Consider the following 25916-nt stretch of genomic DNA (forward strand, 5'->3'; position numbering starts at 1 on the left):
CTTCAGGTAGAGGGGCAGGACTTCCCAGCTGCGGTTAGTTTCAGCCTAGGTCAGGCTGCTGGCCCCCCATGTAGAGTTCAAGTGGAGCTGGGGGGGGCGGCGGGGGGGACGACAATGGCAAGTCACATCGGGTGACATAGCAAAGCACGTAACAACAGTAACTCCCCTTTAAGGAATACCTGTGACTTGCCAAAGACCCTGCTAAGAAATTAGCATTATCTATCTTTTTCTTTTTCTTTTTTAAAGAATTTATTTGAGAGAGAGAGAGAGAGAGAGAGAGAGAGAGAAAATCCCAAGCAGACACCTCACAGAGCAGAGCCTGACTCGGGGCTCGATCTTATACCCCGAGATCATGACCCAAGCCCAAACCAAGAGTCGAATGCTCAACCGACTTCCCATTTGCTGCTGTGGTAAGCACGATCTTGGCTCCATGCCCTTAGGTGGGCCCAATACAATCACGTGCCCTTAGACACAACGAACATGAAAAATGAGTCGGTCAGAGAGATGCAACAGAAGAGGCAGGACAGAATCGAAGCTAGACAGCACCGCAGGCCAAGGCTTCTCAAAACTGAGAATGACCCCCAGCTGCCATCAAGGAAACTGGACCTTGGTCCTACCCTCAGCAGAGACGCAGTGGAGGCTGCTAGATTTTAGACGCACAGAAACCAAGATAAAAACTGGGTGTTGTTGGGGATCCCTGGGTGGCTCAGCGGTTTAGCGCCTGCCTCAGCCCAGGATGTGATCCTGGAGTCCCGGGATCGAGTCCCGCATCAGGCTCCCTGCATGGAGCCTGCTTCTCCCTCTGCCTATGTCTCTGCCTCTCTCTCTCTCTGTGTGTCTCTCATGAATAAATAAATGAAATCTTTAAAAAAAAAGATTGGGTGTTGTTTTAAGCCACTGAGTCTGTGAAATCTATTACACAAGAATAGGTAACTAGTGTTAAGCTCCCGACTAATGCATCGGCTATTCAATAGTCTGCGTGTAATGTGCGTGAGAAAGTGTGAGGAGAGGCTGGACCGGGCTCTTACCTTGTGATGCAGACCCTTCCTTATCGGGTGCTGGGTCTGGACCGGGATGAGGAAGTCACAGGGTATCATCTTGGTGCCTGTAAAGGGAACAGTGGTCACCCAAGCGCCTACCCCAGCCCATGGGAACCACCTGCGAGAGAAGTCTCTGCGGGCGGCCCACCACGTCCACTGCAGCACCCGTGCCCAGGCCAGACGGGCCGTACCTTGGTGGATGAGCTGATAGAAGGCATGCTGGCCATTGGTCCCTGGCTCCCCCCACACAATGGGGCCTGTCTGGTGGTCCACACGAGTGCCGGACTTGGTGATGTACTTCCCGTTGGACTCCATGTCACCCTGGAACAGGGACAGAAGCCCAGGCCTCTATCTGTAAGTCTTGCTTTGCTTCATGCACCGTGCCCAAATCCTGCCTAGGATGCACCAAGCGTACCTGCCCCCTGCCCTGTGGGCATCCACAGGCATGACCCTTTTATCTCCCCTCACCTATGAGGACACAGGCTTGTCTCTTTCTGGCTTAGGCCACTGTCGGAAGGACCCATGGCTAGAAGGTGGATATGGAGGTCTGAGGAGAACCTCCCTATGAGCAGAAATCAGTCACAGTATCTTTAACTGATGTCTTTTCTCTAAGTTTATTTATTTAAGTAATCTTTACACCTCATGTGGGGCTCGAACTCATGACCCCGAGATCAAGAGTCACGTGCTCTTCTGACCGAGCCAGCCAAGTGCCCCTCTTTAACTGATGTCTCAAGGGAAAGGCTGGCTGGGGTCCAGGGTGTACAGCCTCTGAAGTCTGTCCCACCAACGAGATGCTGGGCTGTGGGGAGCCCTGGCCCCCCTCTTCTGTCACCTTCAGGAGTTGGTGCAAGTCCGCTGTGCCTGCCCAAGGGCTGCAGGGCAAAACTAGGGTCGTGCTAGAGAAACCAGGGACATATGGGGAAGGGCTGCCTGAAACAGAATCTGGACTAGGAGAGGGGCTGCTTGGTCCCCAGAGGTTCTAAAGATTTGAAGGGGTGCAGAGGGCAGGAGTAGCTCAAAGAGGCACCACAGACTGGCTGTGAATTTGCCTCTCTGGAGGGACAAAGGCAGTACAAGCCCCAGGGGTGCCAGCTGGTGGCCCTGCCCTACCACAGGCACACAGAATGGTGGCCAAGGAAGAAATGAGCCAGCAATGACCCAGGCTGAGCCAAGCCTGGGCCTCACCGCTCACCACCATAACCAGTCATGCCCCTCCCGTTAGTCAAACTCTGCTAACACGTATCAAACAGACCCTGGGAACGGAGATCCATCCTGAGACTGGGAACGGAAGTGGGCCTTGGCCATGCCCAAGTCGGGGGAAAAGCCACTGGAGGGACAGGAAGCTGGGCACCTGGGCTCCTGGGCCTCCCAGACCCCCCACAGGCTGGCTCCAAGGCTGGGCCCAGCAGCTGGTACCTGCTGGAAGTAGGCAGCAAAGCGGTGCAGGTACTGGTCGTAGGGCAGCACGGCCTGCGTCTCACACCCAAAGCAGTTGATGTACCAGATGCCCAGCAGAGCCAGCAGGACAGGGGCGTTCTTCTCCAGGGGCGTCGTACGGAAGTGCTGGTCCTAAAACCACAGCAGCGTAGGTGGGAGCTGAGCAGCTGCCCGGGAGGCAAGGAAGGGGGGAGCTGGACCAACCAAGTGTCTGGCAGAGAGCGTAAGCCTCAGCACTTACCATCCAGTGAGCCCCTGAGAGCAGCTGCTCGAAGTTGTCAAATCCTGCGACACAAGAGCAGCGTCAACAGAAACGGTCATGCCTAGTGCCCTCGTGGCAGTGGACACAGCTTCTTCTGGAACCATGGAAAGGCTGATGTGCGGCCAGAAGAAACAGGACCTGGGAAGACTTGGGCCTACAGAAAGCCTCTCTAACCAGAGTCGGCCCTGACGCAGGGCAGATCTAAGCTCACCTACCGTGGGAACAACAGGACAGCAGCTGGGAGGGGCAGAGAGACCAATCTGCGAACCCCAGAGAAAAGTCAGGCCTGCCCTCCTGACCCGAAAGAAATGTTCCAGCCAAGGGCGGAGAGGCCGGCGGCCTATGGGGTCAGAAAGGTGTTCAGGGACAGGAGCCGCCCACCCAACTGCAGACTACAGCACGGTCTCCCAAAGACCGAAACACACTCACCCACGTGCAGTGCAATGGAGAGTCCAATGGCTGACCACAGCGAGTAGCGTCCTCCCACCCACTAGGAGAGACAGGAAAAGGTGCTGAAGAAGGGTCGGCACACCCCGCCCCCCTCCCTCCTGCCACAAAACTTGCCCCCGGGAGCAGTGCTCTTCCACAGGTGCAGCATGGAGGGCCTGGGCCCAACCCACCTCTGGGAAGCAAGACAGCAGGCCAGGCGCTGGCAACTCTGTGCTGACCAACAGGGAGGCTACGGGGACCTCAACTGAAGACCTTACCATGGCTGGCCTTGTCTCCTCAGACAGACAGACAGACAGACCCAGCGCCTCATACTCCATACTTAGGCCAGGCCCGGACACTTTCTCAGACACACAGACCCAGCGCCTCATACCTGCGCCAGGCCTGGCCTTCTCCTCAGACACATAGACCGAGCGCCTCATACCTCTGCCAGGCCCGGCCTTCTCCTCAGACAGACAGACCCAGTGCCTCATACCTGTGCCAGGCCCGGCCTTCTCCTCAGACAGACAGACCCAGTGCCTCATACCTGTGCCAGGCCCGGCCTTCTCCTCAGACAGACCCAACGCCTCATACTTGCACCAGGCCCGGCCTTCTCAGACACATAGACCGAGCGCCTCATACCTCTGCCAGGCCCGGCCTTCTCCTCAGACAGACCCAACGCCTCATACTTGCACCAGGCCCGGCCTTCTCAGACACATAGACCGAGCGCCTCATACCTCTGCCAGGCCCGGCCTTCTCCTCAGACAGACCCAACGCCTCATACTTGCACCAGGCCCAGGCTCCTCCTTACACACATAGACCGAGCGCCTCATACCTGTGCCAGGCCCGGCCTTCTCCTCAGACAGATAGACCCAGCACCTCATACCTGTGCCAGGCCCGGCCTTCTCCTCAGACAGACAGACCCAATGCCTCACACTTGCGCCAGGCCCAGGCTCCTCCTCTGACAGACAGACCCAGCGCCTCATACCTGTGCCAGGCCCAGATTCCTCCTCAGACACATAGACCGAGGACCTCATACCTGTGCCAGGCCCGGTCTTCTCCTCAGACAGACAGACCAGTGCCTCATACCCACACCAGGTCTGATGTCCTCCCCAGACCCAGCGTGCCTCATACCTGTGCCAGGCTTCACCTGCCCCTCAGACAGACCCAGTGCCTCAGACCTGTATCAGGCCTGGCCTCCTCCTCTGACAGACAAACAGACCCAATGCCTCATACCTGCACCAGGCCTGGCCTCCTCCTCAGACAGACCCAGTGCCTCATACCTGTGCCAGGCCCCATTTCTTCAGACACCGACAGACCCACTACCTCATACCTGTGCCAGGCTGAGTTTCCTCAGAAACAGACCCAGTGCTTCATACCTGGTACCAGGACCCACTTCCTCAGACACCAACAGACCAGCATCTCATACCTTGCCAGGTCCAGCCCCCTCAGACACTGATAGATCCAGTGCTTCATACCTGTGCCGAAGCGTCTTCAAATACTGACAGACCCAGTACCTCATACCTGTGTTTGGTTGTGCCTCTGTGGGACACTGACAGACCTGATGGCTCATACTTGTGCCAGGCCCCACCTCCTCAGACCCTGACAGACCTAGTACCTCATACCTACAGGCAGCCTCTTGCACCTGTGCCTAGCCCACCTACCTGGACACCAACAGGTCAGAATCCACCCGTGCCAGGCTCTGCACCCTCAGACTCCCGGACCCAATGCCCCATACCTGTGCGCAAGCACACTTCCTCCAACGATGAAAGCTCCGGCACCACCTACCTGGGTACCTGCCTCCTCAGGTACCAACATAGCTGGGCTTGGCCTTGCCCCTTCTGACACTGACAGACCCAGTGCCTCTCAGGCCAGCGACAGGCCCAGGGCTCAGACCCGATAGGTCTTCTCAGCCTCAGCCCCAAGACATACCTCGTCACACTTGCAGACTCCACTCCGTGTCGCTTACATCCTCAGAAATCCATTCCTGGGCTCCTAACGGCTTCTTACGGGGCGCCTAGCACATTCCCAGCACAGGCAGCAGCAGCAGCCGCCCATGGGCGCTCCCCAGACACGTAAGTGAAGTCATCGTGCCAATAAACGTGGAGTGAGATTGGGGCTTGGGAGAAAGGACCGCGGCAGTGCGCTCAAGGCAAAGCGCCCCCGAGGAGCGCCGGAGCCGCTGCCGGAAAGCACCGTGGGCGGGGGGGGGGGGGGGGGGGGGGGGGGGGGGGGGGGGGGGGGTATCCCAGAGCCAGCACAGCGCGGCACAGCACGGCACAGCACAGCACAGCGCGGTCCTGCGGCAAGAGCAGCCGTTCTCAATAGCGAGGGGATGAAGCCCCTCAGAAAGTGCTTTAAGTGGCTTCAAGAAGCGAATTGAAATTCTCCCAAGGAGGCTCCAAGTCCCTGCCCTCCCAGAGGCCGGGAAGAGAGGCCGATCCTGGGGCATCGGGGCTTAACTCTCTACCGGAAGCCCACTGAGAAGGCTGGGCAAGAGGAGCCACAGCACGTTCCGGATGAAGGGAGGAGGAGGAGCTGGGAGGCGATGCTGGAGAACGAAGCAGGGAGCCCCAGGGGCCATCAGGACACGAGGCCACCCTGGACGGGGAAGGCGGACGACGGCCTCCGGAGCTTCAGGCAGACAGGATGGAGGGAAAGAACGAGAGAACGAAGTGGGGCCCAGAGGTTTCTGGCCGGGGGCATGAGACGGATGGCGGGGCCTTCACCTGGAGAGTCCAGGTGTGGGGGGACCTTACCACACAGACGCAGTCCCAGGAGCCATAGGCTCTCAGGTCTCACCAAACAGACTCAGTTCTAGGAACTGGACTGGCAAGCTGGTTCTGGCTGCACCCAGGTCCTTAGACTTCACTCTGGGGAGCCCAGCAATGGCGGCGTCTCGCTTGGGCCTGAGACCCCCACCCACAGACGCGGTCTCCAGAACTCCCTCGACCAGCAGCGGCCCTTTCAGCTCCCACCTGGAGAGACGTGGCTCCTCAGTCTGCTCGGCATCCCGGGCCTCACCTTCACCGGCTACTCCTCTCCTCCTCAGCTCAGTGACTCAGACCGTCTGCCACCCAGACCCCCGTGCCACAGACCACACGTCGGCCCGGCGACAGGGTCCCAGGCCTCCGCACAACCAGGGGCTCGGCCCGTCACGCCTGGGCAGGGTCCTGAGCGGCTCCGCCTAAGGCGCTCTGCCTCACGTGATCCTACGGGTTCTCGAGAGCTCCCCAGGCCGGCCCCGGTCCACGTGCCTACGAGGACTCGGGCCTTCCCCTGAGGACAGCCCAGGCCCGGCCCTGCCACCCAGGCCCCCGCCGCACCAATGTGGTCCCGACCCACCTTCTCACGCCTCCCCCGCCACACCCGTTACGCAGGCCTGGGCCAGAGCGTTACCTATTCATTTCACCCAACAAGCCCAGGGATGCCAACCTGTACCTGATCCCAGGTGACAGAACCCACCTAAGGCCCCACGTATACACCCCACGTGACTCGACGTTCCTGGACCCCCGACAAAGCCGACACGGAGGGCTTCGCCTGCGAGGGCAGCTCTGCCGCCCGTGTCCTCCAGGACCTGCCTGCGGGCTCACTCGCCTGTCAAGGGCGCGCTCCCCACGGCCTGGATGCCCCGGGCTCCACAGACCCGTCTGTACCTGACCCTGACTCCTCACGCCTCAACCGACACACCCACGGCCCCCCCGCCCCCCCGAGCCCCGCTCAGACTCCGCACACGTTCCGGAGACCCAGCGCGGCCAGGCCCGACCTCAACCCCCAGCCCTCACTGGAGAAAGCGAGCTCCTCGCCAGCGTGACGCGGCTCCTGCCGTCCTGCCCACGGATCCACGCTACCCGCCGCGGCCTGACCTGGCACCGACACCTCGCCGGGCGGCCTCAGCTCCGCGGACACAAGTACCTCCGCACCTGTGCTCTAGAGAGCCCCGAGCCCGCGGCAATGCGGTTCTCCCACCCTGGGGCGAACCGGCTCTCCAAGCCTCCCCTCTCGACCCTGAGACCTGGGTCAGCGCACCTGAGCCAGAGCCACGTTCCAGGGACTTCGCCAACAAGACCCGGGTAGGGATCTCTGGCTCCAAAGGCCGTGCCCGAGAGAGCCACGGACTCACGTCCAGCTGAGGCCTCACAGGCCTCCTCTGAGCCCACAGGGCTCTGCCCACTGAAGACCCCAGTGCTGCGGGGGACTCACCTGGGGCCGCTCCACCCGCCCAGGCCTAGGCCTCCTTCCTCAGGCCTGACCACAGAGCGCCAAGCGTACGCGCCTTTGCCTGAATCCAACACCTAAAAGCCAGTCCACCCCGCTCCGCCTCTGCGCTACACCTCAGTTCCCTACCTCGACCCTAACCCCTCAGGTCTCTCCATTACACTTGGCCAGGTGCCTCCTGGCCTCTGACCCTGGCGCCTCGGAGCACACCTGCAAGGCCAACTCCACCTGCCTCTGCTTGACCCTGGGTCCTGGGCCCACACCTGGCAGGGCAGTGCTGCCCACCGTACGGGCCTGTGGCTCCTCATGGTGCAGCTGGTGGGCCAGCGCTACCTACCGACACGTGACCCTGGCTCCTCATGCTGTACCTAGCAGGCGAGTTCCACCTACCTGTGCTTGACCCTGGCTCCTCAGGCCTCACCTGGAAGGCCAGTTCTACCTACCTGTGCTTTACCTTAGCTCCACAGATCCTATCTGCTGGGCCATTTCCACCTACCTGCGCTTGACCCTGGGTCCACAGACCAGACCTGGAGGGTTCCTTCTTCCTACCTGTGCTTGTCCCTGGGTCCACAGACCAGACCTGGAGGGCTACTTCTTCCTACCTGCGCTTGACCCTGGGTCCACAGACCAGACCTGGAGGGCTCCTTCTACCTACCTGCGCTTGACCCTGGGTCCACAGACCAGACCTGGAGGGCTCCTTCTACCTACCTGCGCTTGACCCTGGGTCCACAGACCATACCTGGAGGGCTCCTTCTACCTACCTGCGCTTGACCCTGGGTCCACAGACCATACCTGGAGGGCTCCTTCTACCTACCTGCGCTTGACCCTGGGTCCACAGACCAGACCTGGAGGGCTCCTTCTACCTACCTGCGCTTGACCCTGGGTCCACAGACCAGACCTGGAGGGCTCCTTCTACCTACCTGCGCTTGACCCTGGGTCCACAGACCAGACCTGGAGGGCTCCTTCTACCTACCTGTGCTTGACCCTGGGTCCACAGACCAGACCTGGAGGGCTCCTTCTACCTACCTGTGCTTGACCCTGGGTCCACAGACCATACCTGGAGGGCTCCTTCTACCTACCTGTGCTTGACCCTGGGTCCACAGACCATACCTGGAGGGCTCCTTCTTCCTACCTGTGCTTGACCCTGGGTCCACAGACCATACCTGGAGGGCTACTTCTTCCTACCTGTGCTTGACCCTGGGTCCACAGACCAGACCTGGAGGGCTCCTTTTTCCTACCTGTGCTTGACCCTGGGTCCACAGACCAGACCTGGAGGGCTCCTTCTACCTACCTGTGCTTGACCCTGGGTCCACAGACCAGACCTGGAGGGCTCCTTCTACCTACCTGTGCTTGACCCTGGGTCCACAGACCAGACCTGGAGGGCTCCTTCTACCTACCTGTGCTTGACCCTGGGTCCACAGACCATACCTGGAGGGCTCCTTCTTCCTACCTGTGCTTGACCCTGGGTCCACAGACCAGACCTGGAGGGCTCCTTCTACCTACCTGTGCTTGACCCTGGGTCCACAGACCATACCTGGAGGGCTACTTCTTCCTACCTGTGCTTGACCCTGGGTCCACAGACCAGACCTGGAGGGCTACTTCTTCCTACCTGTGCTTGACCCTGGGTCCACAGACCATACCTAGAGGGCTACTTCTTCCTACCTGTGCTTGACCCTGGGTCCACAGACCAGACCTGGAGGGCTACTTCTTCCTACCTGTGCTTGACCCTGGGTCCACAGACCAGACCTGGAGAGCTACTTCTTCCTACCTGTGCTTGACCCTGGGTCCACAGACCAGACCTGGAGGGCTACTTCTACCTACCTGTGCTTGACCGTGGGTCCACAGACCATACCTGGCTAGCCAAAGCTACCTATCTGTCTCTGACTCCAGCTCCTTTAACCATACCTACTGGGACAGTTCTGCCTACCTGTGCTTGACCTTGGCTACTCAGACCATACCTGGTGGGCCAGTTCTACCTACCTGTAGGTACACCACTCCTGGCAAGCCAGATCTGCTTACCTGTGCTTGACCCAGTTCCTCAGACATTACCTGGCAGGCCAATTCACCTATCCATGCTTGACTCTGGCTCCTGATAGACTAATTCTCCTGAGAGATACACTGATAGACCAAGTCTACCCACCTGTACTTTGGTTCCTCAGACCATACTTGGCCATCTAGTTCTGCCTACCTGTGCTTGACCCTGCTTCCTCAGCCTTTACCTGACTGATCAGTTCTACGTACTTATGCTTGATCCTGGCTCCTCAGACCACACCTAGGGTCCAGTTCTACCTACCTGTACTTGACCCCGGCCCCTCAGACCGCACCTAGCAAGCCAGATCCACCTACCTATGCTCGACCTTGGCTCTTCAGACTTCACCTGACAGGCCAGTTCTACCTACCTGTACTTGACCCCGGCCCCTCAGATCACAACTAGCAAGCCAGATCCACCTACCTATGCTCGACCTTGGCTCCTCAGACTTTACCTGACAGGCCAGTTCTACCTACCTGTGCTTGATCCTGGCTCCTCAGACCACATCTGGTGGGCCAGTTCTACCTACCTGTGATTAACCCTGGTTCCTCAGACCTCACCTGAAAGCCAGATCTGCCTACCTGTGCTTGACCTCAGTTCCTCAGACTTCACCTGACAGGCCAGTTCTACCTACCTGTGCTTGATCCTGGCTCCTCAGACCACATCTGGTGGGCCAGTTCTACCTACCTGTGCTTGACCTCAGTTCCTCAGACTTTACCTGATAAGCCAGTTCTACCTACCTGTGCTTGACCCTGGCTCCTCATGCCTCACCTGGCAAACCAGAACTACCTACCTGTGCTTGAACTTGGCTCCTCAGCCTTCACCTGCAGACCGGTTCTACCTACCGGTGCTCGACCCTGGCTCCTCAGATCCCATCTGGTGGGCCAGTCCTACCCATCTGTTCTTGACCCGGTTCCTCAGAGCTCACCAGGAAAGCCAAATCTTCCTACTTGTACTTGACTCCAGTTCCTCAGACTTTACCTAATAAGCTAATTCACTTATTTATGCTTGACTTTGGCTACTCACATCATACCTGACAGTCCAGTTCTACGTACCTGTCCTTGATTCGGGTTCCCCAGACCTCACCTGGCAGGCCATATCTACCCACCTGTGCTTGACCTTGGCTCTTCAGACCTTACCTGGTAGCCAGTTCTACCTACCTGTGCTTGACTGTGGTTCCTCAGACCTCACCTAGCAAGCCAGATCTGCCTACCTGTGCTTGATTGCCAGTTCCTCAGACTTCACCTGATAGGCTAGTTCTACCTACCTGCGCTTGGCCCTGGCTCCTCAGACCTCCTTTGGCAAGCCAGATCTGCCTACCTGCGCTTGATCTTGGCTCCTCAGACCACACTTGGTGGGTTAGTTCTACGTACCTGTGCTTGACTCTGGTTCCTCAGGCCTCACCTGGTGGGCCACCTCCACCTACCTATGCTTGACCCTGGTTCCTCGGATCATACCCGGTGGTCCAGTTCTACCTACCTGTGCTTGACCCTGGTTCCTCAGACCTTACCTGGCAGACCAGCTCTGCCTCCCTGTGCTGTATCTTGGCTCCTCAGACCATACCTGGCAGGCCAGTTCTACCTACCTATGCTCGACCTTGGTTCATCAGACCTTACCCATGCCAGCTCTGCCTACCTGTGCTTAACCTTGGCTCTTCAGACCTTATCTAGTGAGCCAGATCCACCTACCTGTGCTCGACCCTGGCTCCTCAGACTTTACAGACAGGTCAGTTCTACCTACCTGTACTTGACCCTGGCTCCTCAGGCCTCACCTGGTGGGCCAGTTGTACCCACCTATGCTTGACCCCGGCTCCTCCGACCTCACTTACCAGGCCAGCTCTACCTACCTGTGCTTGACCTTGCTTCTTCAGACTTCACCTGGTGGGCAAATTCTACCTACCTGTGCTTGACCCTGGCTCCTCCAACCACACCTGGCAGGCCAGATCTACCTACCTGTGCTTGACCTTGGTTCTTCAGATCTTATCTGGTGAGCCAGTTCTACCTACCTGTGCTTAACCCTGGGTCATCAGACCTTACCGAGGCCAGCTCTGCCTACCTGTGCTTGACCCTGGCTCTTCCAACCACCCCTAGGAGGCCAGATCTACCTACCTGTGCTTGACCGTAGCTCCTCAGACCTCACCTGATGGGCCAGTTGTACCCACCTGTGCTTGACCCTGGCTCCTCCGACCTCACCTGTCAGGCCAGCTCTGCCTACCTGTCTGTGCTTGACCTTGCTTCTTCAGACTTCACCTGGTGGGCGAGTTCTACCTACCTGTGTTTGACCCTGGCTCCTCCTGCCACACCTGGCAGGCCAGATCTACCTACCTGTGCTTGACCTTGGTTCTTCAGACCTTATCTGGTGAACCAGTTCTACTTACCCATCCTTGACCCTAGCTCCTCAGACCTACCTATGCTTGACCCCTATCCTCAAACCTTACCTGGCAAGCCAAATCTGCCTACCTGTGCTTGATTCCAGTTCCTCAGACTTCACCTGATAGGCTAGTTCTACCAACCTATGCCTGACCCTGGCTCCTCAGACCTCACCTGGCAGGCCGTATCTACCTACCTGTGCTTGATCTTGGCTCTTCAGAGCTTATCTGGTGAGCCAGTTCTACTTACCTGTGCTTGACTCTGACTTCTCAGACCATACTTGGTGAGTCAGTTCTGCCTACCTGTGTTTGACGCTGGCTCCTCAGACTACACCTGGCAGGCCAGATCTACCTACCTGTGCTTGCTCCTGGCTCCTGACACTATACATAATAGGCTAGTTCTGGTTACCTGTATCTCCTCGCAGTTGCTTACATCTCATCCAAGTTCGGCTCCTACTTGGGCTCAACTATAACTTTTTAGATCTCATTGGACATACCTAGTGTTATGAACATCCCTGATCTTGGCTCCATAGACCTTACCTGACAAACCCTGCTGTACTCACCTGGGCTTAACTCATACTGGCAGCCCCAAGAATATAAACTCCTACCAGATACAGACTCCGTAGACCTTACCTGAGAACCTCAATTCCATATACCTGTACCTGACCACAACTCATCAGCCTTGCAAGACAGCTCTACGAGATATGCAGAGATGCAGTTCTATCTGCGTACCTTGACCTTAACCTAGAGATCCAGATCTAGTCACTTGTACTCAATACAGGCTCCTGAGATCTCACCTGAGAGACTGAGCCCTCCCCTGATTTCACTTCAGATCCTCAGAGATCATCTAAGAGATAGAGTTCTTTCTAGATCTGCCTCCTTAGGCCTTACCTGACAGATCTGGTCTACCTACCTATATCTAAACTCAATGGTGAGACAAAGTTGAATGAACCTAACCAGGGCTCTTCAGGTCAACTTACCTCTGCTCACCCTTGGTTTCATAGATGTTACCTGAAACACTCAGCTCTACCCATCTCAGCTCCTCGGGTTCAGAATACAAACCAGAGCCTGACCTTAGTAACTTAGACCTTACCTGTTCAAGACCCAAAAGTACAAACCTGAATTTCACCTCACCCCTCAAGCCCCAGCCTGACAGACCTGTGTTCTACATACCTGAGCCAGACATACACCTTCCAGGTGCATGCAGTTTCCCATCACTCTAGCTTTTCAGTCTTCCCCAGAGGACCCAGGACCACCTCCAGGATCAACCTGGCATCACCAGAACCGCTAGATGTCACCTGAGGACACAGTTCTCACCTGGACCCAATCATGGATTTCTAGTCCTCACTTGTCAGACTCTGCTATGTCTGCCCTTCTCGGCTCCAGTGTCCTTACCTGAACAACCCCCTTCTACGTATGCGTGCCTCATCTTGGCTCCTCAGGTCTCCCTAAGAAACCTAGTTATAAACACTATGTCTGATTCCAGCTCCTAGGACCTCAGGACCTCAGACGAGATCCTACAGGCCACTGCTGGCGGACTCCACTGTCCAAACCTAGCCTGAACAGACACTCCCCTCAGGCCAGACACTCCTGGCTGCTTACCTCAACCTGAGGGAAAACTGGTGGGAACCTCTCGGTGCCTGAGAGACTTGGGCCTCGGACATCTCACCCTGCAGACGTGATTCTCTAGGCCTTTATCTACCCTGAGCCTCTCAGACTACACCTTACCAACGTGGCTTCAGTCCTTCACCTGCCCTCATTCCCTACTCCTCACCTTTTTGTAACTCAGCATATTCCTACTTTTCACTCATCCGGGCCCTTGGGCCCCACCCCAGCCGGAACCCTGTGCCAGAACCTTGGGCTGGTTGTGGGTCCTCAGAGGCCTCTGCAACACTGGAGCTTTGCTTATCACACCTGGTCAGGATGCCAAGAGCCAGGTTGCTGACACGGCTCAGGGGACTTACCTAGGTTTGCCTAATTCTGAGTTTTAATCACCTCACCTGTGATCAGACACCCATTACCTGATACTTTGCAGAACCAGTCAGAAAGACCCGATGTATGCACCTGTCCCACGCCAGAGACTTCCAACTCCCAGATCCAGGTTAAAGTCTCTATACAGGACTCTGGCTCCACAGGCCTTACTTGATAGAACCATCTCGAAATACCTGTGTCTTCCAGAATTCACAGCCCTCATCAGTACCTTTACCTGTCTTGGCTCCTCCTCGGAACTCACCTGTACCCACCTTGGCTCCTCTTCAGACCCCACCAGCCAATGTTAGCTCTCCAGTGACTGCTAGCTCTGGCTGACCCCGAGAACCCCCACAATTCACCACCAGATCTCTGCTTGATCCTGACACAAAGCTACCCCATGAATGACCATAACTGACCAAACCTCACCACTTATATGTCCCCGTGCCAGACTGGCCACGTCTCATCTTACCTCAGAGCCACCACAACATCCCTATGTCTGTCCTGACCCTCCATCTCACCTGAGAGATACTAGCTCCAGAAATTTCACCTGCCCCTGGCTCTTCAGATGTCACCTTCTTGATTTAAAACAATATACATCCTTAGTGACCCAGACAGGTCCTCCTTCCAGCCACTGCATATGTGGGTATGCCCGGCCCGGGAGGCCTTCACGGAGGCCACCTCAGCCACTCAGGCCTCACTCCCCAGGCCCAGCCCCATGTTCCTGTGCCCAACTGTCATTCCCAGGCCTTACCTGGGAAGCCTAGGCCTCACCCTAAGCCGCACCCCCCACCCATCATGTCAGCATGCTGGGCAGTTAAGGGCAGTGAAAACCTACACGGGGTTTTGGCTAACAGGAGACCCCCTTGTCCCTGGCCACCCACTGTCGAGGCTCCAGATCCCAGAAAAGAGGTAGAAGGTGCCTTTCCTACTTTGAGACATGCAACATTTGTTAGAAGCTGCCCAATCTCTCTCGACCAGGGTTCCTCATCTGAGCCACAGGACGCAGAAAATGATTTGAGTGACTTCTCAATTCTTCCAAGGATGGTACATAATTAGTCCCATTCTAGAAAGAAGTTAACTCATTACACACAACAGATGCCTCAGGGCGTTAGAGCTTTATTTTCTCCCAGACTCCAGGGCCTTTAGGGTTTTCAAAGGCGATTCCAGCTGCCATTGTCGCCACCAAGCAAACAGCTTCCAGTCTAAAAGCCTGGAAACAGCCCCAATGGGAACGCCCCCAACTGGACGATGCCCTCGTAGCTGCGCCTGCCAGTGTCACGTGTTAGAATAGCGCCCACTGCCCCCACACCGCAGCTCGCGCCCCAAGCCTTCCCTGCATCCCACAGCCGGAGCCCTTCTCCCACCAGGGCCACGCTCAGGCAAGCCGCAAGCAAAGGTCCTGCTCGCTGCTTGGCACCAGCTGTGGCTGGAGCAGAGAGGAATCCACTACCACCCGCCGCTAGACCAGCCTGCAGCTCGGCCACTCAGGCACGGTTTGCTCTGTGAGACGCCTGACAAGGGACATGCAGGCCCCAGGCCTGGCGCCTCCTCTGCCACCTTCCAGCTGCTCCTGACCGGGCCTGCCCCGTCACACCTCCTGCCTCACCCTGCCCCTTGGCCTTTACAGACTGCGGTGGCAGTTCGGAGAAAGGTCATCGCTGAGAATAACTCACAACCTCAGTTTAGTGAAGGCGGGTAGGGGTGGCTCCAGTTACCCCAGAGTGGGTGCTGCTGGGCAGGCACCCAGAGGAGTATTAGCCTGGCCCTGCAAGCTTAGCCCGCCCGCGGTGGAAATGGAGCCCTCATCCTGACCTCTAAGCCTTTCCCAGAGCCAGACATGCAGCAGGTACTCAATAAATGTTGACCTGACCTCACAGGCCCCTCATCTGTGGCACGGTGGTCATGCCTTGACATAGGACACATAATTCACCCAGCGCAAGGAAGTGCTTTTACTTACATCCCAGAACTCGAACATGTTTTGAGGATCAATCCCAAACTCCTTCACTTTGGTCTAAAAGGGGCAAAGGCAGAGAAGCAAGAAAACCTATGTTAGCTGGACGAGAACAGGAGCTCCAGGGTGCCAGGTGTCACACTGTCCAGGCTATGGACAGAAGGGGGCAAGGAGGGAGCGGCCTGTCAGTCCAGGACAGGAACCAGCAGCTGCCACCCCCAGAACTGGATATGAGGCTCACATCTAGCAACAGCAGCGGCCTGGGGCCTGTGAAGCCCTCCTGCTGAGGGAGGCTGCACACCCAATGACCCGGGCCCACAGGCTGCCCTGCAGGAGCTACCTCCTGGACCTGTCGGGGTGCAGACACTTGACCTATCCAGAACATATGGGTGACTGAGCCCAGGGCTGGAATCTGAGCAGAGCAGAAGCCACCTCCAGGCCAGGTGTCACACAGCCAAGACACCCATCCAGCCCTTCCAATATCAGAGATGGTGACTCTACCCTAGGAAGTCCTTAGGAGATAACCAATCGTACCCCTCAGGTGCTCTGTCCCCCACGCACATAGGGTCAGCACCCCCTCATGCGGTCCCTAAAGAGGAGACGCTCTACCAGCCAGCATGAGCCCTGGCAGGAGGCAGACAGTGTCGTGCGGTTAGCCAGCCGGAAGATGTCCTCCCGTCTCCCCTCCGTGGACAGGTCAGCACTGGAGGCAGAGGCGGGGGTCGGATGAGATGGGAGGGAGAGGATTGGGACAACCTGAGTGGGGTTTCAGCTCTGACACAGCCCACGACACAGCAAGAGCTTGCCAGGTTTGTTACTCTGGGCTCGCAGCTGCACCCCGCCCCTCTACCCCACCCCATCCCTCGCACAGCCTCAGGCCCGGCGGACTGCGAACTGGCAGGCAGGAGACCGTGTGCTCATCCCGGCCTCACTGACTCATGCAGTCACTGGGCAAAAATCCTTCGCTGGGGCCTAGCCTCCTTATGTAAGAAATGGGATGCACCCCAGCTCCTACCCCATATACCCCATGAGGGGCAAGGCCAGTGGCAAGGTGGTAGAGGCCAAAGGAACGTGTGTGGAACGTTCTGGATATCAGTTAGGCCTGCGAGGTGGACACAGCCAACAGGATCCCTCCTTGGAGGTACAGAGATTTCATGGGAGGATGCAAAGGGGACAGTGTGCAGCTCACATCCCTCACAGCCGACAGATCCTTCTAGGCCATGAGCCGAGCCAAGGTCCCCAGACCCGTGACCCACAACCGGACCTGAGTATTCTGATAGGCTGTGCCCTTGACGTGATCTGGGCCCTCCGGGAGGATGTCCAAGAGTCCACACGGGCACTTACCGTGTTGGTAGACAGGGCGACAAAGTGCTTCGCGACTGCAGAAGGCTACAAGAGACACAGCCAGGTTACACCAAGCCCATCCCGGGGGGCACCCGAGGGTAGGGAGCCTCCCATCTCTACACCAAGGCCCTGGGTGGGACTGACAATGCCCAGTCCTTGGCCCCGTGGCAGTTAGAAGAGCCCCGTGTCAAGGTCAGAGGACAGAGGAGTCAGAGCCCATCCTCCCTCACAGGCACACAAGGCCCGGGATCCCTCCCTTGTAATGTAGGTGTGGCCCGGGGAAGAGGCTCCTCCAGCGCCCGGAGACCTTCAAGTGCCTTCAGCACGTCAGAACAGGTTCCGGCAAAACTGACATGTCTGGGACCGGCAGAGCCAAATGTCTTAAATGGAAAGGACAGGCGCCAAGAGAGGTGGCCTCCTGCCGCCAACTTCAGGAGGAGACAGGGCTGGAGCATTAGGCTTGACAACTCAGGTGGGTGGGTGCCCCCCCCGGGTGCCCCCCCCCCGCCCACCCCTCCCAAAGCACGCACTGCCCACTGCCCACCCCAGCACTCACATCCTTGGCCGACAGGAGAAACCACTCCTTCGCCGTCTCCGCATTTGTAATGGTCTCCTGGGTGGTAAAGGTCTGCAGCCAGAAAGTACAGCAGTCGGGCCCCAGCTCAGGGTCAGGGTGGCCTGGAGCCAGGGCTCAGTGGCAGAGGCCATGTGGGTGCCCGCTTATCACAACCAGGGACAGTCACCCCATATAACTTCCCCCCACCTGTCCACAAAGCCGGGGGTGGGGGCCTGGAAGTAGCAGTACCATCATCCTGTGATTTCCAGGATTTCACAACCAGAGGAAGAAGAATCCGAGTACAAGCCACGACCCCCACTTGCACCCCACTCCTCCACCACAGGTCAGAGGCCAGAGTATCTTCCAGGAAAGGGGCTGTGGCCATGCCAGGGGCTCCCTTCAGCCCAGGCTGGAATTCTGAATATTTTATGTGCACTGATGTGAAGTAACAGGGCATAAATAACAACAAACAAAACCCTTACACTGTTCTGGGCATGGCTCTGGGATCAGAAAGGAGCAGATATTAAGCACAGATGCATCAGAAAGACTAGAACAGCCCCAGGCTGGGCAGAGATCCCATAAAATAAAAGGATGTGGCCCTAGGATAAAGGTTCTAACTGACCGATCAGGGCTTCCATCAGGAAGCCTGACAAGGAACAGCCTGAGGGCAGCTGTGCGGACCTGATCCACAAAGCATGGTGCGCTCAGGAGGTCCGGTGCCCCGGACAGTGGCAAAGCCTTCAAAGCCTCCCCCCGTCCCCACCCCCAACACGCACTGGGCTGGGGAGCCAGGCCAGGTCCGAGGCCCGTACCTTGGAGGCAATGATGAACAGAGAGGACTCAGGGTTCAGGGTGGCCAGGGTTTTGGAAATGTGGGTCCCGTCGATGTTGGAGACAAACCAGACCCGGGGTCCTCCTGAAGAGTACGGCTTAAGGGCTTCAGTCACCATGAGGGGCCCCTGAGAGGGAGACAGGGCATCAGAACACAAGCTTCCGGGCCCCACCGAGGCCCCACCCTGGAAAACCAAGGCTCTGGGCTGGACCCCCACCCCATCCCAAGGGAGTCCTCACCAGGTCAGAGCCGCCAATGCCGATGTTAATGACATCCGTGATGGGCTTGCCCGAGTACCCCTTCCACTCACCGCTGCGGACGCGCTGGCACAGAGCAAGGAGACACGTCAGCCCAAAGCCCCAAGTATAAACTGCTGCTCAAAAGCATCCCTATACCTCAGGCCCAGCGTCCAGGTGCTCGCAGGGGCCTACTGAGACCACACTGGCAGATCCCTGCCACGCTCACCCCCAGCTAGACTCTATTTCATCATTGGCAAAGTTGGGGTCACCCCCACCTCTTCAGAATTTGCAGAACAAGGGTGAACTCCCAGCAGAACCTGACATGTAAGAGACCAAGAGACGTGAAATGCCAGCCACTAGGACTGGTCTGTGCCTGAAGCAGGCTGGGAACACACTACCTTTCAGAATGAATGAAGGCAAAGCCCAAAACTTTGAGAAATGATTCCTAACCACGCAACCGCCAACAGATGTCCTGTTGGATCTCAGAAGTGTTCACACCAAGGACTCTCGTGTTCCTCCCATTCCCCTCATTTTTTTAAAAATTTTTATTTATTTATTCATGAAAGACAGAGAGAAAGGCAGAGACACAGGCAGAGGCAGAAGCAGGCTCCTCGCAGGGACCCCGATGTGGGACTCGATCCCAGGACCCTGGGATCACGCCACCAGCTGAAGGCGGACGCTCAACCGCTGACCCAGGCGTCCCTCCCTCCCCTCCTCATTTTGAAAAGGAGTTTCCCTATGTTATTTACTCTAAGCCTACCTCACCGCTGTGTGTTGGGTATGCAGCATGTAAATAAATTGTGTAAATAAATTGTTTAATTCACAAGTCTTCACATCAGAAGGAAGTGTGTTTGTGTGGTCTTAAAAGGAAATGCAGGAACTACTATACCCCTCCCGAATTTATGTGACGAGACTCTTGTCTTCTGGCTGATACTGTAAAGGGATATGGCCTTAGAAGGTGAGGACATTCTCCACGTGGAAGGAACATGAATCACTAGGGGCCTGAAGGCAGACTCTGTAGCCAACTTCTAAGCTGGTTCCCAGTGGTCCTCACCTCTCGGCATTATACTGGTGTCCTTGTGCTGTCCCCTCCTACCTTGATCAGAAGTGACCTGTACAGCCCACAGGGTACTACAGAGATGGCAGGTGTAATTTCTCATGCTAGCTCAAGGTAATAAAGGACCTTACGGCACTGTCTTGCTCTCTCTTGGATCACTCATTTGGAGAAATCAGCTGTCTTGTTATGAGGACACTCAGCCTGTAGAAAGGACCACAAGGCAAGGAGCTAAAGCCTCCCAAACGCCAGCACTAATTGCTAATGAGTCATCTTGGACGCAGATCCTCCAGGCTCCAACCATCGAGCCCTCAGGGGAATGCTAACCTTGGCCAAAATCTTGTCTCCAGCCTTATGAGGCCAGAAACAGCCAGCACAGCCACTGCAAATCCTGATCCACAGAAGTGTTGATTGTTGCTTATAGACGATAAGTTTTGGAGCAACTTATTCTACATCGACAGAAAACTAGTATATATATCTTTCCCCAGACCAGTTACATGCAGCAACTTTTTTTTTTAATAAGGCAACTAATTGCCATGAGAAATTTTCCATCGACGCAGAAATAAAGTTGGTCACTTCTTAATCCGTAACGTCACCATTCAAGTTTTGTTGCAATAAAGCATCCCAGAGAAGAAAAATTATAGGTCTTTAATAAGATTATACATACCCTTTCTTTGACCAGATGGGGTTTTACGACATGCCAGTTCTGCAACTATCATTTTTAACGTATCCTGAACAGCGTGGCAGGTCAATGTAACCACAGCTCCCTGATACCTAGTGGCACCTGAGACTACAATATATGAACATAAACTGATTTTACTAATCAATCCTCTGATAAATGGACTCCTGCTGTTTGTTTTTTAATTAAAAAATAAATATTTTTTAAAGATTTCTAAGTGGGACGCCTGGGTGGCTCAGCGGTTGAGCGTCTGCCTTCGGCTCAGAGCGCGATCCTGGAGTCTTGGGATGGAGTCCTGCATGGGGCTCTCTGCATAAAGCCTGCTTCTCCTCCCTCTTCTTATGTCTCTGCTTCTCTCTCTCTCTGTCTCTCATGAATAAATAAATAAAATCTTAAAAAAAAAAAAAGACTTTTAAGTAATCTCTATACCCAACATGGGGCTCAAATTCATGACCCTGAGTCATATGCTCCAACAACTGAGCCAGAGGGGTGCTCCAGGCTTAGGCTGTTTCTGATTTTTGCCACCATCCTTAAAATCCTGGTGAACATCCTCAACCCAACCTTGGTAAACTTCTAAGAGCCCAGCCATGGAGAGTGCTCCTTACGTGCAACTGCGGCCACTCAGTAGCTTTTTCTGAACTATAAATACCCCACCAGTCTGAGTCAGGTATCCTGCAGCCAGCTCTAAGGGAGGGCTTTCCTGGAAATAGCTTCCCAGACGGCCAGGACCACACTCTCCACACAGCAGACCTAAGAGCACATGCTCGCTGAACAGAACACCGGGCTTCTGACGCACATCAGCTCCACCACTCGCCGCTGATGGCCAGAAAGGCCCTTCCCTACATCCAGAGCCCATCACAAGCACCAACCACTGTTAAGGGATGTTCTGGAATCCAGACTCCCAATGGGATACCTACCCTTCCTCTCCTTGGAAGTCCCACTCACTTGGCTGTCAGGGCTCCAAGACTGATGGCCAGATCACTCCTGCCATCTGAGGTCTGAAATGGCTCTTAGCCAGAGCAACGCGACTTGGACCTGCCACAGGTGGGGGCCGCTGCTCTCAAGGACAAGCTGATCAGAGCCCAGACTGTCACTCCCAGAGCATGCATAGCCCATACGTACAACACGCACACACACATACACATCACCCCTGTACCCTACCCTACGCTTGAGGATGTCCACTAACCCTTGCAGAATCACCCCTGGGACAACAGACACTGAGGCAACAGTGGTTGATGTGGGGAAATCTGTAGCTGGTCTGTGAGGCAACCCCTACACCCTCACCCCCCACAGGAAAAGGGGGCACAGTTAAGTGCATCCATCAACATGGACACACAGACATTTCTTACTTATTTCTAAGTATAATCAAGCTACAGAAGAGCAGGTAATAATGAACCCGTGTTGGGATCCCTGGGTGGCGCAGCGGTTTGGCGCCTGCCTTTGGCCCAGGGCGCGATCCTGGAGACCCGGGATCGAATCCCACGTCGGGCTCCCGGTGCATGGAGCCTGCTTCTCCCTCTGCCTGTATCTCTGCCTCTCTCTCTCTCTGTGACTATCATAAATAAATAAAAATTTAAAAAAAAAAAAAATAATGAACCCGTGTGCGTACACGTGTGCAGATGTGTTTCAAAGAGACCAATGTATGTATGCGTGGCACACGCACAGGAAGCTTTCAGAAGACTTCACAGGAAACGCTGTTATAAACGCTGCCTCTGGAGAGCTGGCTGCAGGCATGATCAAGGAAATGTTAAAACATCGATTTTATTTAGCTCTAGCCTAGAAAAGGAGGGTGGATCGCTAAAAAGATCAGAAAAAGCAAGATAGATAGATAGATAGATAGATAGATAGATAAATAGATAGATAGATGATAGATCAGAAAAAGCAAGTCTCTCCTCCACTATCCCACCACTCAGGGTGGATTGCTGCCATGGCCAGACTGTCCCCACGAGCCACAGGCGTCTAGAGTTTAGCAAGGAGGCTGCTCTGTGGCCGCCAACTGTAAGTTCCCTCCCCTCAAGGGCAGGGAAATTCCCTCAGAACAAGGGGCGATCACACAGAGCGCCTCCAGTGAGGCCATGGGTCCTCTCCACGCGGAGTGGAGGGGCGGCCCATCAAGGCGCTCAGATTCCCAAAGGCGTGCACACGCACAGCCTAGGGCAAGCCCAGCGCACAGCTGCTTACCTGGCAGAAAGACTTCATCTTCTCCAGGACCCTGTTGACCTCCGGCATCACATCCTTGCCATCCACCAGAATGGGTGTGTTTGACCGGTTCCGCAGGGCCACATGCAGCACCGCCCGATCCTGGAGACGACAGTCAGTGTGGGAAGACCCTCACCCAGGGCAGCCACGCCAGCCGGGGAGGGTTGGGAGTCAGCCCTTCCTCTGCTGGATCCACCAGCCCCGAGGCCTGGTAACAACACCTGGTACTGAGAATCCACCATGTGCTTATGGGAGCAGGGGGCAGGCACCCCAGGACCTACAGGAGGCAGGGCACGTGCCACTGCCTTTTGTGCTGACAGCCACAAGGGGAGGGAGCCCAGGAGAAGCTCAGCACAAGGCCAGGGGGCCTCTAGGTGTTCAGGGCATGAGAAGCCAAGAAGAGAGGACCAGAGTGAGCAAAGGCAGAGAATGGTGACACTACAGGACAGACATAAACAATAAGTGGCTTCAGAGCACCAGGGCTCATTAAGGGCAGTCTCATCTTCTCCAGGAGAGTACACCTGGCACCTTCTAAAAAGCACCCCCAGCCCCTTGGATGTGGAGCAAAGCAGGCAACTCAAATGTCCCTCGTCAATGAGCCCCATGATGCGAACTGCCAGAAACCACAGCCTGTGACAGGTGCTCAGAAGCTGGCCTCGTCGTGTGAGATCAACAGTCCCATCAAGCTGAAGCCAGCAGAGGGGCCCTTGAAGGAAACAGGTCTCAAGAGCCCAGGTGGGTAGGCAAGGGGTGTCTGGACTCCAAACTAAGGGGGCGCCCACTAAGGGGGAGAGCTTCATGCCACTCTGCCCACCCCCTGCCCAACCTCACTCCTGCCTCACGTTCCATAGGAGAACGCGCTCCTCCAGGAAGCCCTCCTTGACTGCAGCCTCGCTCAGCCTAGCCCAGCAGCGAGACAGGCTGAGTGTGAAACCTGTCTCTTACAGACACGACGTCTTGGATAAGTGACTTGCCCTCTGAGCCTCAGCTTCCTCGTGTGTAAAAGGAGGATGCCAACCCTGTGAGGAAGAGACTCTGAGCGCTGGGTGATCATCACACCTCCAGGCTTCCACAGCAATCAGGAACAGGGCCCGCAAGCCCTGGCCTTCCCGCTGCTTCTTACCGACTCCTGCCACTGAGGAAGCTGGGCTTATGTCCAAATTCCTGTCTTCACTAATAAAACTGACAGCAAAGACAGACCAGAGTTAAGTTCTCTAAAGCAGAGTAGCCTGGGGAAGCTGCCTCCCTGCAGGCTGGAGACGTGTTTTCCCTAGGCAGATCCCAGGAGCCGTTCTGGGCTCACCAGACTCAGATAGCCAGTCCCAGGGACGATGCACCCCACCCGCCGCCCTGCAACCCACTCAAGGAAATGGGCTCTCGTGCCACTTGTGAAGCAAAGATGTTGCTTAAGAGGAGTGGTGAAGACACAGTGTGATGCTATCAGCCAGATGGACCCCAGAGGGAAGGAAGAGGCCCCGGAGGATATGCAGAGTCTGCTGTCCCCAGGCCAGCTCACCTCCGTGAAGTTGATCTTCTCGCCACTGAACATGCGCTCCCGGGCAGCCTCCACACCCCTGGACTTGGCCTGCAAAGAGGAGATACTAAGGCTTGATCCTGTCCACACTGGCGACCACGAGCCCAAGCCACCAAGCTCTGGGCTGGATGCAGCACCCAGTGGGCCTGACAGGTGGCTGCAGCCTGGTGCCCTCCCCCACCATCTGTGCAGGAGCCCCTGGGCTGCTGCTCGATCCTGAGCCAGGGGGCAGGAGCCCAGAGCCTTAAACGTCGGCACAGAGGCACGAACTGAGGTTCACTGAGAGGAGGAAATAAAGCTGCTCAAACACCCGGGGGGCTCCCAGGAGGCCAGCTTGCCTGCCAAGCCATGGGTCACAGGTCAAGCCCCTCAAAGCAGAACATTACCAGGTCCACCAGCATCTGCATCACGGTGTCCGTCACAAGGTTCTTGGAGTAATCCACCAGAATACGCCCATGGTTGGTGTTCAGGTTCAAGCTGCAAAAGGATGGCAGAAGCCATTGACCACACCCCAGCTCTCCCCAACCTATTCCCTGACCAGCGCTGCGGACAGAAAAAAAAAAAAAAAAAACACCCTCCTTGAGCCACGCCCCAAAAAAAGCCTCAGCTGCTCTGCACAGCGGTGGTGTCTGTCACCGTCTGCCCCCCAGGCTGACCTGCAGCAGCAGCAGCAGCAGCACAGTGACCCGGAGGCGCAGACCCTTCCTGAGGAGCCATTTCTCTGCAAGAACCGGGAAGACAACCCGGGGGCCCTGCTCCCGCCTGGCCTGGCCTGGGGGGGGGGGGTGACCGTTCACTCCCTCCCAGAGCTTCCCACTCTCGGGAAGGCCTCGGAAGGCAGGGCTGGCCATGGGGCCTTCCAGTCCGGAGCCACAGACCTCCCCGCCCCGGTCCCCAGAGCACCCCGAGATTCCTGCCCCCCACGCCAAGGCTTCCTCCCCCGGATCCCTTCCATTTCCTGGTCGCCCGTACGTCTCCACGCCGAGCCTCTTTCGCAGAACTCACGCCCCCACATCTGCATCCTCCCTGCACGCCCCGCGGGCCCGCGCACCCCGATCGCACCCCGCGGGCGGGGGGAGGCCCCTGCCCACAGCCAGGGGCTGGGGGGGCGACGTCCCCGCGGGGGAGCCCGCTTCGCGACCAAGCAGCCCGGGTCCCGAGCCTCCGGCGAGCGCGCGGCCCCCGAACCTCCTTCAAGGAGGCGTCAAGGACGAACCGGGGCCTGGGCCGGGCCCGAGGCGTGGCCGGGGCGGCCGGGGCGGCCGGGGCGCTCCCCCCGCAGGGCCCCGGGACCCCCGAGCGCGCCGCCGGCCTGCCCCGCCGCCCCGCCTGCGCCGCGGGGCGCGCACCTGAAGCGGTGGAAGCGTTCCTTGTCCCCCTCGAAAAGGCGGCGCAGGTTGAGGTCAGAGCCCTGCTCGCGATGCCACTTCTGCAGCTTCTGGAACTGCGGGTTCTGGGTGAGCGCGGCCATGGCGAGGGCAGCGGGGCGCACGGGCTCCGACCGGCTCGCGGGAGGAAGAGGGGGCGGACGGCGCGGCTGGCGGGGGCCCGGCGCGCGGCGGCCTTTATGGCGCAGGCGCGGCGCCCGCCCGCCCTCGCCCCGCCCCTCGCCCCGCCCCTCGCCCCGCCCCTCGCCGTCCGCGCCCTCGGGGCGACCTTGGCGGCGCGGCCGCGGCTCCCGGGCCTGAGCTGGTCCCTCCCTGCGGCGGGGCGGCCGCGGGGTCAGCCACCGTCCGCCCGGCCCTGACTGCGGTGAAGCGGCCGAGCTCCCCACGCC

The 25916-nt window shown here is 57.2% G+C and overlaps 1 protein-coding gene across 1 annotated transcript in view; it reads right to left on the reverse strand.

The window, feature by feature from the left end:
- The window catches only part of GPI (glucose-6-phosphate isomerase), a 26835-nt gene extending 1140 nt beyond the window's left edge, over window positions 1–25695 (reverse strand). Inside the window, exons 1-14 of the mRNA XM_041742123.1 lie at window positions 25489–25695; window positions 24526–24616; window positions 24122–24190; window positions 22588–22707; window positions 18674–18757; window positions 18415–18561; window positions 17603–17674; window positions 17047–17091; window positions 15709–15762; window positions 3169–3229; window positions 2719–2762; window positions 2457–2609; window positions 1232–1361; window positions 1029–1105 (exon numbers count right to left, since the gene is read on the reverse strand). Of these exons, the coding sequence (XP_041598057.1) occupies window positions 1029–1105; window positions 1232–1361; window positions 2457–2609; window positions 2719–2762; window positions 3169–3229; window positions 15709–15762; window positions 17047–17091; window positions 17603–17674; window positions 18415–18561; window positions 18674–18757; window positions 22588–22707; window positions 24122–24190; window positions 24526–24616; window positions 25489–25610 (1269 nt within the window). The 5' untranslated portion in view covers window positions 25611–25695. The remainder of the gene's footprint in view (window positions 1–1028; window positions 1106–1231; window positions 1362–2456; window positions 2610–2718; window positions 2763–3168; window positions 3230–15708; window positions 15763–17046; window positions 17092–17602; window positions 17675–18414; window positions 18562–18673; window positions 18758–22587; window positions 22708–24121; window positions 24191–24525; window positions 24617–25488) is intronic.
- Between the last annotated feature and the right edge of the window lie 221 nt (window positions 25696–25916).

The sequence above is a fragment of the Vulpes lagopus genome, chromosome 2 (genome assembly GCF_018345385.1).
Source record: "Vulpes lagopus strain Blue_001 chromosome 2, ASM1834538v1, whole genome shotgun sequence".
Taxonomy (NCBI): domain Eukaryota; kingdom Metazoa; phylum Chordata; class Mammalia; order Carnivora; family Canidae; genus Vulpes; species Vulpes lagopus.